This window comes from Patagioenas fasciata, chromosome 17, assembly GCF_037038585.1.
Source record: "Patagioenas fasciata isolate bPatFas1 chromosome 17, bPatFas1.hap1, whole genome shotgun sequence".
NCBI lineage: Eukaryota > Metazoa > Chordata > Aves > Columbiformes > Columbidae > Patagioenas > Patagioenas fasciata.
In genome coordinates this window covers 3,989,902-4,010,040 of record NC_092536.1, presented here as the reverse complement: position 1 = coordinate 4,010,040, position 20,139 = coordinate 3,989,902, and the positions used below count along the sequence as shown (strand labels likewise).

General features: G+C 56.9%; 1 protein-coding gene across 1 annotated transcript; it reads left to right on the top strand.

Moving 5' to 3' along the window:
* Positions 1-795: 795 nt before the first annotated feature.
* On the top strand, positions 796-19,978 carry HIP1R (huntingtin interacting protein 1 related). The gene is made up of 32 exons (XM_065851734.2): positions 796-948; positions 5,904-5,967; positions 6,379-6,521; positions 6,829-6,885; positions 7,125-7,205; positions 7,323-7,399; positions 7,689-7,750; positions 9,094-9,234; positions 10,037-10,094; positions 10,189-10,264; positions 10,459-10,596; positions 10,687-10,745; positions 10,814-10,886; positions 11,256-11,439; positions 11,515-11,603; positions 12,321-12,437; positions 12,884-12,985; positions 13,222-13,416; positions 13,667-13,814; positions 14,116-14,202; positions 14,487-14,594; positions 15,361-15,497; positions 15,777-15,887; positions 16,004-16,062; positions 16,232-16,262; positions 16,390-16,452; positions 16,883-16,983; positions 17,491-17,596; positions 18,355-18,478; positions 18,621-18,682; positions 18,854-19,045; positions 19,135-19,978. The coding sequence occupies exons 1-32, from the start codon at positions 856-858 to the stop codon at positions 19,180-19,182; spliced, it is 3,186 nt and encodes a 1,061-aa protein (XP_065707806.1). The 5' UTR covers positions 796-855; the 3' UTR covers positions 19,183-19,978.
* The last annotated feature ends 161 nt before the right edge of the window (positions 19,979-20,139 follow it).

Sequence of the window (20,139 nt, the reverse complement as noted above, 5' to 3'; positions counted from 1 at the left end):
TGCTCTCTGCTGCTGGACTTTTTGAACGGGAAGGCTGAGAAGTGGGTAGTGATGAAGCTCTGAGTCTCTTAAGTGTGCTGTGTGTGTATTTCATAGAATCACAGAATGGTTTGGGTTGAAGGGACCTTCAAAGCTCCCCCAGTGCCCCCCCTGCCATGAGCAGGGACATCTTCACCAGCTCAGGTTGCTCAGAGCCCGTCCAGCCTGGCCTGGGATGTCTCCAGGGATGGTTCATCCACCACCTCTTTGGCCAACCTGAGCCAGGCTCTCACCACCCCCAGGGCCAACATGTCCAGCCTGAATCTCCCTCCTTTAGTTTAAAACCATCACCCCTTGTCCTGTCACAACAGGCCCTGCTCAAAAGTTTGTCCCATCTTTCTTATCGGCCCCTTTTAAGCACTGAAAGGCACAATAAGGTGTCCCTGGAGCCTTCTCTTCTCCAGCTGAACACCCCAACTCTGAGCCTGTCCTCCCAGCAGAGCTGTTCCAGCCTCGGGTCACTCGCAGGGTTTCTTCGAGCAGGATGGAGACGGGTCTGTTGTGCTGCTGGAAACGGGACGTACAACCGGCACTAGGTGAGAGCGGCAGAGCGGGAAGATGAACGCGGGGTCTGGAAGCACCGCGGCTGCAGCCTCGTGAACCGGGGAAGAGCTCCGGTGGGTCCGGGCGGCTCGGCCGTTCCCCCGGTCCCCGGGTCCCCCCGGTCCCACCTGCCCGCGAGTGGGCGTGTGGCGGGCGGGGCCGGGCGCGGCCGCTGGGGGCGCCGTTGCGCGCGGGCGCAGTGCGCGGCGGGAGCGGCGGGCGGCGCCGGTCGGAGCTGCGCGGGGCGCGGAGCCCGGTGCGCGCGGCCCCGCCATGAACAGCATCAAGAGCGTCCCGGCGCGGGTGCTGAGCCGGCGCGGCGGGCACAGCCTGGAGGCGGAGCGGGAGCAGTTCGACAAGAGCCAGGCAAGGGCGGCGGAAGGGGGCGGGGAAGGTGCACCCGGTACCGGCTGCGGTTCCCGGTACCGGCTCGGGCTGGGGGCGCTGCGTGACCGGCCCGCTCCGCTTCATGAGGCATCGCCTCGGGTTGCGCTTCACGGGGAGGCTCAGCGGGAAAGGGGGAGGTGGGTCCCCGCGAGGCTCCGGGGACCCCCGGTGGGGTGGCGCGGCCGCCGTCTGTCCGCTCGTCCGTCCGTCTGTCCGCTCGTCCGTCTGTCCCCACTACCGGTGCGGCGCACGATCCCCCGCCTGCCCCACCGCTTCCTCCCGCCGCGGCCCCAGGACGGTCCCGCCGCTCCCGGTCCGGGCACCGGGGCCGCGTCCGCGGCGTGCGCCGCCGTCCCGGCGGGCAGCAGAGCCCCGGCAGGCGGTGCGTGCCCCCCGCACCGCTCGGGCCTTATCGGCAGGTAAACACGGCCGTGAGCAAACACGGAAAGTTTACGGCCCCGGCCGTGCCGGCGGGAGCGCGGCCAAGCCCGGGGCCACCGCAGAGGAGAGACGGGGCTGTGCGCCCGGTACCCAGCGCCCCGGTACCGAGCATCTCTGCATCCCTGCAATGTCCCTCGGTGCCGATCCCAGCCCCGTGGTGCCAGGGGCTGCCCGACAAAACCGGGGGCTGTTCGGCAGCGGGGATGGGTCACACGTGGGGTCTCCATGGGGGGTTTGGGGTGGCCGGTCCCGAAGGGGGTGGCAGAGTGCGAACAAAGCCCCAACGCGTTAGTGCCCCACGATGTCTGGCGTGGATGGGGGTGTCCTAGCCCTTCCTGCAGCCCCCGTGGGGTGGGCGATGCTCGGGCACTGACAGAACTGGTGTACGGCTTATGGGAAATTAATCACTCCAACAGCCGTGGGCAGAGATGGACAGAGGGACAGGCTCACCCGCTGCCCCAGCAAAAATAATGACAACCTCCTGGCAGGCATCTCTGACCCCTCTGAAATTTCTCAGTCTGCAAATTAATTGCAGGTGTTTTTCTGCTTTGCCCCTTTGCTGGTCCTTCCCCAGCCCCTGGGATGGTTCAGTCCTGGAGAGCGTCAGCGAAGCCAGGTGGTGATTTTGGGCCTCGCGGGGTCACGGTGCTGCTCAGCCGTGCTGGGTAGGAAATGCGGTGCAAGCGCTGCCTCGTGCGCCGAAGGGCAGACTGCGCCAGCGGCAGGAGCGCGTCCTCCCCCCTCCCGCCCACCCCTCTGTGATGTTTTGGGCTTTTCGGTGGGATTTGTGCCCACGTGGGTGCAACTTTACTTGTGGCAGAGCCACGTACAGGGTGAGCGGGTGGTCGCTCTACATTAGAGCTCAACCTGGGGCTCGTTGCTTGACAGTCATTTCCACCACCACCCAAAGTGACCTTTTTTTCCAGCATCTGCTGAAAAACTCTCCTAAAGGGGCTTTATCCTAATGCGGCTTCTCATAGCGGTGCTTCGGGTGAAAGCAAAGCGGTTCCAATGTCAGTACACGGGTATCGATCTGCCTTTTACGTCTAATTATAGCTGCCAGGGAGATGGCCACTGGTCACCTTTGTACCGCGGGGCGGTCGGTGGCACATCCTCTGTGTGAACCTTTCCTGGCTGAGGATTTCCCACCACCCTGGAAAATGATGGTGCCAAATCCAAGCGCCCCATCTCCTTTCTCCAGCGAGGGCCGGGTCGGTGCCTGTGGATGCAAACGGGGGTTGTTGGCCCCGGTGTGATCCTGGGTGCTCATGGTTGATGCAAAACTCACCCACTTTCCCTGAAAAAGCTTTTCAAGGTCTTGTGTCGGGGTGATGGAGACGTCCCCGTCGGAGCGACCGCGCGTGGGAGGTGGGAAGCTGCCATTCGGCAGCGGGCACTCGCTCTGCAGCCTGGCAGGAGGCAAAACTCGCTCTTTTCCACAGCCAATTTTTGCTTTTTTTAAACAAGAAGGTTAAAAATCCAGCAAGCTCTGGAGCTGCCAGGAATATGGTGTGTGTGACTACCGAGTGGGGCTTTTTCGGTGTAATTTGCGATGGAAAAGCATTAGGAAGGGAACTCCGGAGCAGCCGTTTGTAGTTTAGCTGATCTGGCAGCCTTTGTGCTGCTGGGCCGGGGAGATTTCCAGCTCAATGTCCTGCTGCCAAAAAATCACCCCCTGCTCCGGCGTCGCGCTGGGACCCGGCATCCACCTGCCAGGTGGGGATTGCGTCCCCGTGGGATGCTGGGGTTTTGGGGAGCTGTAGGCGGGGAGGATCACGCCGTAATTAAAAGCAGCCTGGAAAGAAAGGGTGGATGTAAACTGCACTCCTTCATTTGGGCGCTTTGATCCCGGCTTTAGTCACTGGCTTGGTACGTGAGGGCTGTGAGCAAGGTGTTCGGGCTGCACCCGTGTGGGCTCCCGCAGCCCGCGGCTGGGCGGGTTTTGGGTCGCACCCCCCACCGGTGGGGCTGGGGCTGCTCCGCTCCCTGGCAGCCGTGGGGAACCAGCCGCAGGTGACACAAAGTTTTGGCTGGACTGGTTGCACATCTGCAGTGACAACCAGGACCTGCCCGTCTCCAGATGTGCTGATGACGTCCCAAGAGGCCAGGCTGAAGGTGAATCTCCCTATTTCAGAGCTGTCCTCCACGGCCCAGCCTCTCCAGGCGGGGATGTCCTGAAGAGGCACATGCATCCCAGGCTGCAGCACCACCTGTACTCATCTCTGGTCCCACCATCCCCTTTTTGGGGACCTCCTGGCCAGCCCGGGGTTTGGAGCCCGAGAAAGCACACCTGAGCCAGCAGCCCCAAGGGACTGGCATTGGTTTAGTGCCACCATGGTTTATTTGGGACCACACTGGGTGAAGTGTCCCTGTCACAGTGGTGCTGGGGGCTGCCCCTGTAGGGTCAGCTGCGCTGTGCTGGATGTCGAGTGGCTCAGGTGAAACCTCTGCACTGAATCACCGAGGGTGAAACCAGCCTCTCCGGCAGCTCCTGGGCTGAATTTTGGCTGGTTGGGCTGGAAATGAAATTATGGGCGATAAACACAATAAAACCACAAGCACCAATGGGAATTACAGCCTGGTTTTGGAATGGGCCAGATGGATCCCACCCCTATCCCTGTCCTGCCATGCAGTGCCAGGTGGCCGAGCTCCTGTCCCCGGGTACATGGGACAGTGTTTTCTTTCCTGGGGGGTCTGCCCTCGTCTCACACATCGACCCCTCTGGCATCGCCTCCTCCCAGCCCCATGGGGCTCCAGGCTGAGCCTGGCTCCCACTGGTGGGTTGGGATGAGCACAATGAGTTGGAACGAGCATGATGAGTTGGGACGAGCACATCATGCTGCTCCCGCACACGGTGGGCGGTGAAAACCCAGGTTTGGGAGCTGTGTCTGCCCTACTCCCCTCTGTGCAATGCACCTCAATAAGATGCAATAACCCCTTTAGCAGCTCTTTGCTGTGAGATGCGTTTCCAAGCCCTGCCTTGCAAAACCATCAGCTCGTTGCTCTCCGGCACGTGATAAACCTTGCTTTCTCTCAATAAGCCATCGCTTTGGTGTTGTACTGGGAGACGGGGGCAGCCCTGAGGACCTGTGGCACATCTCACCGTCTGAGCGGCGGGCAGGGATGCAGCATCTCCACCTGCTCCATGTTTTTGGGCGGTTGCGGAGGTGCCGGGAGCTTTTGGGAGAGGCAGCTGCACTGCAAGTGCCTGTTCCGGGCACTCCAGGCTCATTAACCTTCGGGGATAAGAGGATTACAGCGAGTCGCCAGCTTAACTCCGCTGCTGCTTTATGGCCCCACATGGCGGGGTAATGCCCGGGGCTTCCCCTGCACCAGGAAGGGCAAAACCAGCATCTTTTCTCAGTGACTGGGCTCGGTATTTTAGGTCTGGGTGACTTTTTGGGATGCATTCACAGCATTTTTGCCGCTGTTGTGCCCAAGTTGCGGGCATGGCCATTTTGGGCTGATTCAGGGCGGATTGGGTGTATTGATACCTGCAGCATCGCCCCTTGGGCAGCGTGTCAGGTTCCTCCTGCATAAGTCAGGAGCGCTTGATAACTTGTTCTCGATTTCCTCCTGCAAGAAAACGCCTCAATTCAGAGACAACCAGCCGTGTCAAAGCAGGTGCTTTCCCCAGGAGGGGAGAGGAGATTTTTCTGAGGTTTCATGGCTCGTGGGGCTGCAGGGAGGGACCGCGTTTCTCTTCCGGCACGAGCGCCGGTGGCGGAGCCGCTTCCTGCCCTCCCGGCTGGGACCTTTTCCTCTGCCGGTGACCGAGGGCTCACGGGCACAGCCCGGGCGCTGTGCGAGGGCAAAGCAGCACCGTTGAGGACCCAGCGAGGAGAAGGAAGATCCTCATCAATCACAGCAACTCATCATGCAACAACTGACCCCTGTCCGGGGTCATCTGTTGGAATAAGCCCATAAATCAAAGTGTGCTGTGATAAAACACATTAAAATATAGATAATCCTCCTTTGATGATCACATTGCTCTGGATCTTTGCTCCGCTGAGCATCGCGACCGCCGCTCCCTCCTTACCCGGGGGCTGCGTGTCCCCAGGTGCTGTTTGCTCACAGCAACGGCATCAAAAATCCCCCACCACCCCCCTGGTTCAAAGGCTCCTTGTGATTAGACAAACAAGTCTGGAATTTGGCATCTGGCTGTTGTGCCTTAGCGCTCCCCAGGCACGGTGCTGAGTTCAGGCTGCAAAAATGCAAAGATTTGTTTTCTGGTGCGGGGACAGCAGGAGCATCAGCAGCGTGGTTGGTGGTGGCCCAGCTCCGAGCCGTCGTGCTGGAGATGGGGGTTCAACAGGCCGCTTTGTTTGTGGGTAAAAATGCCTACTTTGGTGCGTCACAAATGGCTTTGAGGCGACAAATGTGTTATAAAATTCAGGATATTCCCCAAAGGCGCCAGTGCTTCACTTTGGGGGGGACAGGGCAGCCGTGAGGGTGATGCTGTGTCTGACGGCTGCTCTCCCCTCCTCTCCCAGGCCATCAGCATCAGCAAAGCCATAAACAATCAAGAGGCACCGGTGAAGGAGAAACATGCCCGCCGTATCCTTTCCCTCGGCTCGCCTGGGCAGTGCGGAGCAGACCCAGTGCCAAGGCTGGACGGGTTTCACCCCGTGGGCAGTTTGGGAGAGAGGAGACCCCTCAGAGCTTGGTTGGGGGGTGGCATCATGTAGGTTTGTCCATCAGCAAAAATGCAAATGGGCAGAGCAATACATTGGCATTTCTTTGGCAATAAAATGCAAAGGGCCCCAGTGTGCCCTGCGGCAGGGCAAGGTGCACCAGGAGAAAATAAATGGGGTCTTATCTGCGGGTGCAGCATTGTGCCGCTGATCTCTGTGCCTGCGGCACGCTCGGTGCGTGCCCCCTTTTTAATGCAAGTTCACCAGGAGCAGTCCCCAGCCCAGCCTGTCCCCTGCTCCCGTCTGTGTCCCGTTGGCCTTGACCACAGGGCAGGGATCATCCTGGGGACGCACCATGAGAAGGGAGCGTTCACCTTCTGGTCCTACGCCATCGGGCTGCCCCTGCCCAGCAGTGCCATCCTCAGCTGGAAGTTCTGCCACGTCCTGCACAAGGTCCTGCGCGACGGCCACCCTAATGTGAGTGTCCCCTTGGAAACTCAAGTTTTGGCTCTTGCTGACGTTCCTCTGCACAGAGGGGGGGTTTCCTTCCCTGTCCTGCCCACCTTCTCCAAGCCATGAAGCTCTCTGTTACCTCACATCTTTGAAACCTTCCCATTCAAAGCCCCAACCTCTGTCTGCCATTGGAGGGTTTGAACTTCTACTCCCAAAGCCGGAGCGGCACGAGGGGCCGGGTCCATGTTCTTCCCAGTTTTAGGGCAGGTGGATGCTTGCCCAGCTCCATGCCAGCCCAGCCATGCCCCATTCCTGCTGATTTTGTCCCCAGGTCCTCCAGGACTGCCAGCGGTACCGCAGCAACATCCGAGAGACGGGGGACCTGTGGGTGAGTGGGGGGAACTGGAGGTTTGTGCCTTCCAGGGGGTTTGGAGGTGGGTGCTGAAAAATATCATGGGCATGAGGAAAGCAAAGTATCACCTGAAATAACGTGATCGTTACATACATGGTGAAGGGCAAGAGGGTGAGAACCCTAGAGCTGGCGCAGGGTCACCAGCACACACGGGCTCTGCTGGATCCAGCTGCATCGCTCGGGATTCGCCACATTTCCCCTCGTGTCTCTGGCAGGGCCATTTGCACGACAGGTACGGGCAGCTGGTGAGCATCTACACACGGCTCCTCCTCACCAAGATCTCTTTCCACGTCAAGGTGAGACCCTCTGCTGCCTCCACACCCCACCGTGCCAGGGTGGGGGGTGTCAATGGGGCTTGTGTCACATCAGCAAAACCAGCAACTACTGTTCTGTTTTGTTTTTCCTTTCACAAGCATCCCGAGTTCCCCCCAGGCCTCGAGGTGTCAGATGAGGTGCTGGAAAAGACGGCGGGGACGGACGTGAACAACATGTGAGTGTCCCGGTGTGGTCGCCAGCTCTGTGCCACCCGGCTGGCAGCGTCCTCCTAAAGAAATGGCTCCTGTCCAGGGCACCCATTGGTGCTCCATAAGTTGGTTGGATGGTGCCTGATTCCTCCTGCACCCACAAAGTGATGAGGAGCATGAATTCAGGAAGCAAAACCGCCAAATTCTTATCAATCTGACTTGGTGGTGGTGCAGGGACCTGCAGCAAACATGAGCAGCCGGAGCAAGGATGTCTCTGCCGCTGTGTGATGGGATTTTTTGGGGTTTTTTTGGCAGCTTCCAGCTGACGGTGGAGCTGTTTGACTACCTGGACTGGGAGCTGAAGCTGTCGGAGTCAGGTGAGGAGGCGGCTGGTCCCTCCCGCTCGCCCCGGGGCTCTTGAGCAATAGTTTCGCTCTTTGGTCTGGAAGGGAGTTGAGCTGAGGTCAGAGGCTCAGCTCCTTCCTCCTCCTCCTCCTCCTCCTCCTCCTCCTCTTCCTCCTCCTCCTCGGTGTCTGAGGTCGTTTCTCAGCCAGATTTCCCGTTGATGCTCTCTAGAGGCGGTTGTAGGAAAATATTTCTGGAACGTGGCTGGTTTTAGCCCACCTGAGCAATGCAGTGTTGTTTTCAGAGCGGTGCTGCTCTGAAATGTGTTTTTATTTCTTTTTGGTGTAACGATGTTAATCATATGCATTACCCAAATCCTTTCTGTCCCCCTGAAGCAGAGGATGAGGCTGTACCTCTTTCTGAATACTCGTTTTGTCCTCTGGGGAGGGCTGGAGGCCCCTGCCCATGTTTGCTTCTCTCACCTCCTTCTCCAGGAATTTTTAGATGGCTTAAAAATGCAGCGGTTTCCTCCTCAGTCGTGGGTCAAGAACACGTTGCTGCCCTGGAAAACAGGGCACAGCAGGAGAGACCGTGTTCCCGGCTCCCGTCAGCCTCTCGCTTCTCCTCCTGACCCACTTATACAGAGAATTTCTATTCATAAATACTTTAAAGCTGAGCAGGGAAGAAGCCGGCGTGGATGTGCTGGCTGGATTTCTGCCAAGGGAAGGGATCTGTTTCCAAGCCGGGGCAGGCGAGGCCGCGGTGCCAACGGGTCCGTCCCCTGCCCTGCGATCCTCTCCTAGCTCCTTGCACCGTTAAATATGGGTGTTTCAGAAAGATTTTGACGTGAATTCAATGATCATCTCGATGTTGTCCATACAGCAGGTGGAGGGAACATAGAGCATTTATAAACAGGTTACTAAAACTTGATAACTCATTAAACCGTTTGTAAATTTTGGGGTAATTGTAACATGTTTCCATTGTGAAATATACAGCTTTGAAATTGGTTCCATCTTTTTGAAACACCCTGTATAGCAGAGCAAAACCCCTTGGCTGCATCATGCAGCAGGAGCTCCTGAGCTCAGCTGTCCTGCCTTTGCATCATCCTGGGGTTAAATCTCTCCTTTTTGGGGTCAGGGTATCGGGGTCAGAACTGAGCACCCTTTCTCTCTGTCACTGTGCCACTTTTGGGTGTCTTTCTTGCACAGAGGGGGGATTTTCCCAGCTCGGTAGGACAGGACGGGCAACAACCCTGGCATTTACCCCATGTCCTGGCAAAGCCACATCCGTGGCGGTTAATGATCAATCCAAGTCTCCCGGCGCAGGACGGCTCCGCAAACACGGCGCCGGCGCCTCACCGCGCTCAACCCTCCAGTTTTCAGGCAGCTCAACACCTCGATGGCCGTGTCGCAGATGTCGGCGGTGCAGTGCCGCCTGGCCCCCCTCATCCAGGTCATCCAGGACTGCAGCCACCTCTACCACTACGCCGTCAAGCTGATGTTCAAGCTGCACTCCTGTGAGTCCCCAGGGATGGGCCCCGCGCTCTTCTTTTCCCAGATTTGCCTTCTGTCTGGGTTTGGGAATCAGGCTTGTGTGGATGGAGACACCTGTCACCATGTCCCTGTATCCCAGGCGAGCTCTAGGGACCTGCTCCATCGCTCAGAGACAGCCAGGGTGAAGGAATTAAAAGGATTGGTTCTAGATGAATTCAAACCAATGTGCCCTGGTCCACCAGCCCCCTGCACAGGGTTTTGGTCTCTTCTCCCAAGGAACAAGCAATAGGATGAGAGGAAATGGCTTCAAGTTGCTCCAGGGGAGATTTAGGTTGGATCTTGGGAACAGTTTCTTCCCGGTAAAGGTTGTAGGACATTGGAACAGGATGCCCAGGGCAGTGGTGGAGTCACCATTTAAAAGATACATAGATGAGGTTCTCAGGGCCATGGGTTGGTGCCAGTGTTGGGTTATGGTTGGACTTGATGATCTTGAAGGTCTCTTCCAACCGAAATGATTCTATTATTCTGTTGCTGGGCAGTGCGGCACCAGGGGCTTCACGTGGGTATTTTGTGGTTCCCACAGCTGCCTTTTCCCCTGCACCAGGGGTGGGGACACCCCACTCCCATCCCAGCCCCTCACATCCTGCTCCCTTCTGGCCTTCACCCCCCGGCTTTTGGAGCTGGAGGGATCCAGACGCATGTGGATAAGTTTGTGGCCCCAGATCAGTCCCGCTGTCCCCTCCGTTGCTGCAGGGATGCAGGGACAGGAGTAGGATGATCCTTGTGGGTCCGTTCCAACTCGGGACATTCCGTGGTTCTGTGCAGGTCTGCCAGCCGACACGCTGCAGGGCCACCGAGACCGTTTCCACGAGCAGTTCCGCAGGTAACGTGGGGCCGAGCTGGGTGGTGGGGTCCCCTCCCTCCTGCCAAGCCCCACTGCCTTCCCTGTGAGTGGTTTTTCTTTCCCCCCTCTCCAGCCTCAAAAACTTCTTCAAGAAAGCATCTGACATGCTGTATTTCAAGCGGCTCATCCAGATCCCCCGGCTACCAGAGGTACGGTGGGATTTTGGTTGTAGGTGGTACATGAGGGTGTCCCCATGGGTGAGTTTGAGGTCTGGGGATGCTGCGGAGGGACCCACCAGCCCATCTCGGCAGCAGGGGGATGGTTACCTCCCTCCTCTTGGGGGTCTGTGTGTGGTGGTCCCCAAAACCCCAGGCAACGCCACCACAACTCTGTGTCCCTGCAGAGCCCCCCAAATTTCTTGCGGGCGTCTGCGCTGGCCGAGCACGTGAAGCCGGTGGTCGTCATCCCCGAGGAAGCCCCTGAGGACGAGGAGCCAGAGAACCTCATTGAAATCAGCACGGTTTCCACCACAGAGCCACAGGTGGGGACACGGGGATGGGATGGGGACCCTGGGACAGCGGGGACAGGCACCTGCAGCCTGGCTCAACTTGGCACCCTCTCTCTTCTCCAGATCACCTCAGATATGTTTGAGCAAACCTTCGGGCCACCCAACGGCATTCGGGACGACAGGTACGAAGATCTCTGGTGGCACGGAGGGGGGACGCTGTGGAGTGGGGCCAACCTGCCTCTCTCTGCAGAGACGCACAGATCGAGAGCCTGAAGAAGGAGGTGGAGATGCTCCGTGCAGAGATGGAGAAGATTAAACTGGAGGTAAAGCCTGGCTGGGGAGCAGCCGGTGTGGGAGAACAGGGTGTTTTTTGGTGCTGTAGCATGGCAGCCCCAGTGGGATGCAGCAGGAGTGGGGTCCTGGCACCCAGTGCTGTGTTTTGGGGCCTCTCCCTGTGCCAGAACCTCACTCCTGATGCCGATGGGGAGGGGACGCATGAGACCTGTCCCTCAGCATCCCGACCCACTGCTTGCAGTGGGGACAGAGTGGCTGCAGGTGCCGACAGGACAACCTTCATCTGCATCTCGTGGCTGCTTTTCCCAAATCACACCTGGATAGGGATGTTGGGGAGGGCACAGCCGCTGCTGGCAGTGGTGCAGGGCTGTCCCCAAGTCCCCCCTGGTGTCCCACAGGCGCAGCGGTACATCACGCAGCTCAAGGCACAGGTGAACAGCCTGGAGGGCGAAGTGGAGGAGCAGCGCAAGCAGAAGCAGAAGGCACTGGTGGACAACGAGCAGCTGCGGGATGAGCTGGAGAGGCTGCAGAGGGTGAAGCAGGACAGCGACAGGTCCCAGCGACTCTGCGCTGAAGCAGAAAGTAGGTGCCCTACAGAACCCATCGTCTGCGGGACACCCCCACCGCGGTTGCTGATGCTTTTTCAACCCGTTCCAGAGAAAGCCAGCGCCACTGAGATCCGCTACACAAAGCTGAAGGAGAAGCACAGTGAGCTCATCAACATACACGCTGAGCTCCTGAGGAAGGTAACGCTGCTGCCTGTGCCAGGCAGGGACACACCACTGCCTCTGTCCCTCTGCCACTGCTGATGGGGCTTGTGTGTGCCCAGCCCCAACCTGTACCGGTCCCGTCGTCCTACACCCAGTGGGTGCACTGGGCAGGGGGCACCTGTTGAATTCAGAGAATCACAGAAACATTTTGGTTGGAAAAGACCCTCAAGATCATCAAGTCCAACCATTAACCCACCCCTGGTGCTACCGCATGTCCCTGAGAACCTCATCTCCATCTGTCCAACCCTCCAGGGATGGTGACTCCACCACTGCCCTGGGCAGCCTGTTCCACTGACCCCAGGATTCGCGGTTTGGCCTCCCCAGGTCCCAGCACAGGGACAGTCACTGCCCTCATCCTGCTGGCCACACCAGTGCTGATACCAGCCAGGATGCTGTTGGCCTTTTTGGCCACCTGGGCACAGGCTGGCTCATATTCAGCCACTGTCAACCAACACCCTCAGGTCCTTTCCGCCAGGCACTTTCCAGCTGCTCTTCCCTGAGCCTGTAGCACTGCCTGGGGTTGTTGTGATCCAAATTCAAGACCCGGCACTTGGTCTTGTGTCCCCTGGCAGTCAGAGGCCATGAGAAACGCATCTTGGAGCTATCCCCCGAGCCAGAATTTGGTCAGAATGAGCGCAGCAATGGCCAGGGTCCCACCTCTGAACACCCATTAAACCCCATGTCCCCACACAGAACGCCGACACTGCCAAGCAGCTGACGGTCACGCAGCAGAGCCAGGAGGAGGTGGCACGCGTCAAGGAGCAGCTGGCGTTCCAGGTGGAGCAGGTGAAGCGAGAGGCCGAGATGAAGGTGAGCCAGCACAGCCTGGTCCTTCCCCTCCGTGGGGCTTCACCGCCTGGCACCGAGCCCTCCCCAGCCCGGGACACGCAGTGGTTGTGCACAGTTTGAGGGTGGTTGATGTTGGTCCCTGATTTTGGAAGGAGTTGCCCTGGCTACTTAGGAAAGTTTTGTTTAATGCGCGCTTTATTCCTTCTTGCCCAAATCTGCCTTTTCTTCCCCTGAGAAAATGCCACAGTGCAAACTGATGGGTTTGGGTGCTTTTGCTTTCTGGGACCCAAGCTGGGGGTTGCTCCCAAAATTCCTGCCTTGGGGAAATGAGTCCCCCCAAGACACTGAAAACCTCTCCCGGAAAACGTGTCTGGGTTTGTTGCCCCGATCCTGGCCGTGTGCCGGTGCGGAGCGGGGCTGGAGCGCAGTGGCAGCAGCTGAGCCCCTGGCATGGTGTGCGGTTGCAGCTGGAGGACCAGAGCGTGCAGCTGGAGCAGCTGCGGCAGGAGCTGGACACGCGGCGGGACGAGCTGGACCAGGCGCAGCACTCGCTCAGCCACGCCAAGCAGGTACGAGGTGGGGGGCATGGGGTGCACCCCAATCCCCATCACATGTCCCTGACATGCAAGACGGCGTCCCTGCCACCACTGTGGTGCAAACAGCACAGGGAGCCCTTGTGGGGCTTAACATGGGTCTGCCCCATCAGTGTCATGAGCTGGGCTTGTCCTCAGCTCCCCCCGCATAACCTTTGGGCTTGTGACATGGTGACAGGTGAGTGGCAGGGCTCTCCTGTCCCCACTGGCAGGCCAGCACGGAGCTCAGCGCCCAGGTGGAGGCTCTGCAGGCCGAGAAGGAGGTGCTGAGGCGGTCGGTGAGCGAGAAGGAGTGCGAGCTGCTCTCCGCACGTGGCCTCATCGAGGAGAAGGAGCTGCAGCGGAGCCAGGAGGTGGACAAGGCCACACGGGAGATCCACGAGCTGCAGGGCCGGCTCCTGGAGAAGGTATGATGTTGTGTGGAGAGCCCACTGCCCCTCTGCTCACTGGGGCAAGACGTGTCTTTGGGGTGCTGAGTGGTAGGGGGGCTCAGCCATCACCGATGTAGCCAGTGGGTTGTGACTTGCACCAGTAAAAATGGTGTGTTTGAGTCTGATCATGCAAATGGGTTCTCAAGGGATACACTGGTGATGGGACCATGGTGACAGGGGTCCTGTGTCCCCGTTGTGCCACTTGGCTCTTCCTCCTGCCCCACAGAGCAACCAGGAGCAGAGTCTGCAGCAGAAGCTGCTGGACGAGCAGTTCAGCATCCTGCAGGAGACGGTGCGGGAGGCCGAGGACATCCTCCGGGACGCGGTGGCCAAGCTGGATGACCCATTGCATGTCCGCTGCACCAGCTCCCCAGGTACCTCCTGCTCAACCATGGGGCTGTGACCCACAGCCCCTTCTTCTGAGACACATAATGTTGCATCTCAGCTACCTCCAGGCATCTTTTCCCACCAAACATGACACTCGAGGTTGGAGTCCGACTTCTCAGGGATACATTTTTAGCTTGGGTCTCAGCATTATTTGGCTTTAATGACTTAATGCTCCCCAGCTGTGGCTGTGAGGACTCAAACCATCTTGGCTTCCACTCAGTGGTGCCCTGTGAAGTCAGCACTCGTGCTCATTCAGACCCTGTGCTAATGAAGCTAAATTGGTTGCAGATTACCTGCTCAGCCGTGCGCAGGCGGCGCTGGAGTCCACGGGCAGCCTGGAGAACGGACACGTGCAGTACGTGGCCTCCATGGCAGGTACCTGGGGCTGGGATCGGTGGCATCGCTTGCATCTTGCATTTATTTTCATACATCCAGCAGCCCCTGGCTGCTTTGGGGCTGTTGGCAAGTGCGCAATGCCCTGGCGATGGGAGGACGTGGGGGATGGAGTTGAGGGGTCCCCATGGAGCAACTCGCAAGCTGGAGGAGACAATAATGACCTCTCCAAGCGCTTGTACTGATCCCCTGGGGGGTTGCAGCTCTCAGGGCATGGCCAGTGGTGCCCCGACCAGCAGCGCCTGACCATGTCCTCTCATGGGCAGATGCCGCAGGGCTGGTGGGGGCTCTGGCCCTCTTCGCACACCTGATGGCCGACACCATCGTGAACGGCAGCGCCACGTCCCACTTGGCTCCCACCGACCACGCTGACCGTGAGTGCTGTGTGTGGGTGGATGCAGTGGATGTTGGGGTTGCTTTTGGCTTGTGGGGCTTATTTTTGGGGTGGCTGTGTTAAAGCCCCCTCGGGTGGAGGCTGCGTGTGGGGTAGATCTTCCCACCGTCCCCCCAGCTCCCTGTACTCCATGACATTCCCTCCCTTTCAATGCCCCTTCCTGCACCAGGAACGTCACTTTACTCATGGAAACTGATTTATCCTTTTCTGCAAGAAATTTGCTGGATGCTGCCAATGCTCAGCATTATTTCTATCAGGCTGAGATAGCTGGGGGTGTTCAGCTGGAGAAGAGAAGCTCCAGGGAGACCTTATTGCGCCTTTCAGTGCTTAAAAGGGGCCGAAAAGAAAGATGGGGACAGACTTTTGAGCAGGGCCTGTTGTGATAGGACAAGGAGTGATGGTTTGAAACTAAAGGAGGGAGATTCAGGCTGGACATGAGGAAGAAATTGTTGTCCCTGAGGGTGGTGAGAGCCTGGCCCAGGTTGGCCAGAGAGGTGGTGGATGCACCATCCCTGGAGACATCCCAGGCCAGGCTGGACAGGGCTCTGAGCAACCTGAGCTGGTGAAGATGTCCCTGCTCATGGCAGGGGTGGCACTGGGGGAGCTGGGAAGATCCCTTCAGCACAAACCATTCTGTGATTCTGTGATTACACAACTGAAGAGAGGAGGAAGAGGAGGGTGGCCGGGCTGAGATGGGGAGACCCCTTGCCCCGTGTGGGCTCAGCACTGACCCATCCTCTCCGCAGGGCTGACAGAGACGTGCCGGGACTGCGGGCAGCAGAGCCTGGACTACCTGGGCAAGCTGAAGGACAAGCAGACGCTGGGCTGTGCCGAGCTGGGGGACGTGCGGCGGGCACTGCAGGGGGTCCTGCAGCTGGCCCAGGTAGGAGATGGAGCCCAGCGCACCCCCCTTCCTGCCAAAACTACACCTGTGATTGAGTTTTTTCACCTTGATTTGGGGCATTTATTACATCTGAGGTCCCTGTGCCATGTTTGCTGCAAGTTGGTGGCACGTGTGCCTCCACCTTTGTGGTCTGCAGAACGCTGCTCCTGCAGCTTTATTTACTTAATGGGGTAAAAAAAAAGGGTCAAATACCTGGGTTTGGTGTTATTCCTTGCAAATATTCCTTTCTCTCCCTCTGCCTGAAACCTCCTGTGGCAGGAGCTGAGACCCAAGAGTTTAGACATCAAGCAAGAAGAGCTGGGGGACATGGTTGAGAAGGAGATGGCCTCCACCTCCGAGGCGATTGAGGATGCTGTCAGGCGGATAGAGGTGAGACCAAGCTGCAGGACGGGCCATTTTGGGGCAGCAAAGTGTCCTTCTCTTCTCCACCCCGCTCGCCCTCGCAGCAACACGATAGCCAACCTTCCTCTCCTGTTTCCTGACAGGAGATGATGAGCCAGGCCAGAAACGAGAGCTCGGGTGTTAAGCTTGAAGTGAACGAGCGGTGAGTTGTGAGGTTTCTGTCCCGTGCCCGTACCCTGCTGAGCTGCGCTTTACTCCAAAGCTGCACAGGCAACCTGTGCTGAGCACAAAATTCTCTTTAGAAGAGAAACTTTCTTCCCTGGACACGCTGTTGGAGGATGCTGAACACCTCTTTTCTTGTTTCCCTACAGGATTCTGAACTCCTGCACAGACCTAATGAAGGTCAGTACTGCAGAAACCTAGCTGGGACAACAAAGACTGCAAAACCGTAGCTTCCCACCATCAGCAGCATCAATCCTTCTCTATAAATTCCCCATCAAACACCTAAACCTGCTGTTCTTCATTCCAGGCTATTAGACTTCTTGTAATGACATCTACGAACCTGCAGAAGGAGATAGTAGAAAGTGGCCGGGTAAGCCCTCCCCTGCACTTTTTTCTCTGCACTGACATGAAATGTGGGGGAATTTCCCACAATTTGCAGAACTATATTGAATTTTGCACTTTCCCGTGTTAGCGGTGCTCCGGCAGTCCCGCTTGCTGGGGACGGGCTGCTCAGCCCTGTGCTCTCCACACACATCACTGTCACCTTTGCAAAACCTTGTGTGTTTTAAACCCGGCCCAAATTTGCAGGCTTGGGGCTCCAAAGCTATTTTTTTTGGTACGTATTTAAGCAGGGCAGTAAGAGCAGCCTGAAGGGCATAGAAATGCTGCCAATCCCTTGATTTATGGCTTTATATACGAATGTATGTATTGTTACATTTTATATTGATATTTTACGTGGAATTTATATATTGTATATTAGAAACAAGGTAATACAGGCCATAATATTCTCTTAACAACAGGGGGCAGCAACGACTCAAGAGTTTTACGCCAAGAACTCGCGCTGGACGGAAGGGCTGATCTCTGCCTCCAAGGCGGTGGGCTGGGGGGCCACGCAGCTCGTGTAGGTACCGGGACCGGGACCTGTCCCTGTGCTCGTACCCAGGGCCAGTCCGTGCTTCTCCATCACCCCACAACCCAAACTGCTGGGTCTGCATGGAGCTTTATTGCTGATTCCTTATAAAGCATCGTAGTCCCTGTTGGACCAGTCACTTGCTGTAATCAAATACTCCTGGTTGCTGCTCAGATGGCTGTGGACGGGGCGGTTGGATCAGGGCAGGGTGTCCTCCTCCCAGTGCAGGAACGATGGATGTTTGTTTGGACAAACCTTCAAAAATCTCATCCACTTCATTATAAAAACACAATCCTGCCTCCTTTTATATTTTATACCCTGAATATGGGCTTCAGTAATTTGCTTTGTAAATGAGCTTTAACTAATTACAGACAAAGCTGCTGCTTCCAAGTCTGACACTGATTTCTAAGGGTACAGTGGGAGGTAAATAACCCGCACTTGCTTTGTAGTGCCCAGCGAGTATCTCTGACATTGTCTCCCTTCTGATCCGTAATGCAGAGAGGCAGCAGACAGAGTCGTCCTGCACACGGGCAAATACGAGGAACTGATCGTCTGCTCCCATGAGATCGCGGCGAGCACGGCCCAGCTGGTGGCCGCCTCCAAGGTGAGCGTCCCAGCGGGACCGTTCGTGTGCAGCTTGTCCAGTTTGTGTCATTTTGTTCCCGCGGTTTCGTCCCATGGATGCTTTGGGGCGGCAGTGCGTGGCTGTCGTGTTCACCAGCGCTGCAGCCGCCTCCCGGAGCAGGGAGGAAGGGGGAAGCTCTTCCTATTTTCAAGTCAGTTTGTGATTTTAATCCGTGTGTCTTCACCTGCATTAATATTCCCACACATAGCAGGGCTTGGCTTGGAAATGAAGGTGTATTAAACCTCCTGTCAAACTGATTATATAAAGAAATTGTTAAATAACTAGCAGGAAGCCTCAAATAAGCAACTGCAGCAGCCAACATTGAGGGTGATGGGTTTGGGTCCTTGCCACCTTTCCTGTTGGTGTGGGTGAAAATGATGTGTGGAGGTTTCTGTGAGCAAATGGGGGTGCACGCTGGGGGGAGGACGGCCCATTCTGCTTTTTACAGTAGATGATTTAAAATTAGGAGTGTGGTTAAGAAAAAAATAGCTCTGTCTTCACCGATGCTGCTTATCCATGTGTGCTCAGCTCATGTGTGCTGGGGCTGAAGGGCCTTGTGGGGGTCAGCTTGACTGGCCCTGATGGGATCAGCAAAGATAAGTGTGTGTCCCTCTGTCCGTCCATCCTTTTCACCCCTAGGTTTTCATGCCCGAGGGCTGCTCTGACACGGTGTGCTCGGTGTCTCTGCAGAACACGGCTGTGGTGGGGACCCACAGCCGCCTCCGTGCTCTTTGCAGGTGAAAGCCGAGAAGAACAGCAGGAACCTGGGCCGGCTCCAGGAGTGCTCGCGCAACGTCAACGAGATGGCGGCCAACGTGGTGGCTTCCACCAAGTCGGGGCAAGAGCAGATTGAGGAGAAAGGTGAGGTTGTTGCAAGGAAAGAAAAGGAAGAAAACCAACCCCAAATCCTTTTTCTAACTTGGCAAACATGCCGAGTTGTCCGGCCAGCTGCACTTTGGCGTGTGAGGGGTGTGCTGAGCAAGGACCCTGCTTTTCTCCACAGACACCATGGACTTCTCGGGCATGTCGCTCATCAAACTGAAGAAGGAAGAGATGGAAACACAGGTATGGCCATGAATCATAGAGTAGTTTGGCTTGGAAGGGACCTTCAGAGCTCATCTGCTCCGGCCCACTCAAGACGAGTCCCCTCATCGGCAGAAGCGCCGGGGTTGAGGGGGTGGATGTGGCAGCCCCAGGGTGGGTGTCGCAGGGTCCGTGATGGCTGTTTGGGCACAGGTGAAGGTGCTGGAGCTGGAGAAGCGGCTGGAGGGCGAGCGGGTGCGCCTGGGCGAGCTGAGGAAGCAGCACTACGCCCTGGCCGGGCCCTGCGACGTGGCGGAGGATGACGGGGACGCGAAGCCGGCGCCAACGCCCAGACGAGGCATCCTCAAGAAGCCGCCCCTCACCCAGAAGCCAGGCCACGGGGAGGTAGGGTCCCTGGGGTAAATATACACGGCGGGGGGGTGTTCACAGCACAAATGACTGATATTTTTTGCTTTATTCTGCTCTGGTTTCAGCCCGAGCGAGACGCCGGCCTGGACGCGCCTCCCGGGGTGAACTTCTAGCAGGGGCTGACTGGCCGTTAAGCGGATCGCGGTGCCTTGGCGCTGCTGTGCCTTCGTGCGCGGGGTCTCCTCACCACCTGGCCTGGAAAACTGGATTTTTCTTTTTTTTTAAAGATTTTTTTTTTTTTAAAAATATTTTAAATTTTATTTCTTCACTCACTCCCTGTCCGCAGAGCGGGGCCTCTGCCGGCTCCCCTGATGGCACAGGATCCCCTCCACTCCCTGCCCTGCCAACTGCCTCTCCTGGGTTTATTTAATTTGGGGTTCTTTTGGGTTTGTTGTTTGTTTTTATCAGCACTAGACTTTTTCAGTAAATGTAGCGCTCTACTGTACTGCTGAGACCCTTTTGAACAACTGTGAACTGTTTTTAAAGTAGGAAACTGTTGGGCTTTTCTTGCAACCATTTTTTTAAATTCCCCTTTTTCAGCCTAAGGGATAATCAGACTTTGTTTCGAGCCTTAACTGGTGCGAAGAACAGGGCTTTTGGAAGGGAAAAGCATTTACCGGCACACGCTGGCAATAAGGATACAACCTTTATTTTTTTCCTTTTCTATTTTTTATTACTACAGCAATGTCAGGGGATCAGTTGAGTTCTGTTTTATATTTAAGCTAATTAGCAGACTTAAATTAACCGTGGCCGATGGGAGCCAAGGGGTAGAGAAGTCTGCAGCAATAAGGAATTACTGATGTGGAGAGACACGGGGGCAGAAGAGAAAAGAACCCGTCAGCTGTATATTCCTTTGGAGCTACTGTTAATACCAGGATGTAGATTATTAAAGAAGCAATATTTAAAATACATGTTGTGGTGCCTGGTCAGCTTATCCATGGGAGGGGGCTGGGGCCATCGCATGGGGCAAGTTGGCCCAGAATTTTGGGGCAGCAAAAGGCAATGAAGTGCCTTGAAAGAATGAGCTAAAGCACTGTGAGGGTGTGGCGCACTGATGGGGATGTGTGTTA

Excerpts from the sequence above, each read along its gene's own strand:
- HIP1R (XM_065851734.2), top strand. The coding sequence starts at position 856 with ATGAACAGCATCAAGAGCGTCCCGGCGCGGGTGCTGAGCCGGCGCGGC. Across the intron at positions 10,746-10,813 it reads AACGGCATTCGGGACGACAG|AGACGCACAGATCGAGAGCC; the intron begins GTACGAAGATCT and ends CTCTCTCTGCAG. Across the intron at positions 14,203-14,486 it reads GTACGTGGCCTCCATGGCAG|ATGCCGCAGGGCTGGTGGGG; the intron begins GTACCTGGGGCT and ends TCTCATGGGCAG.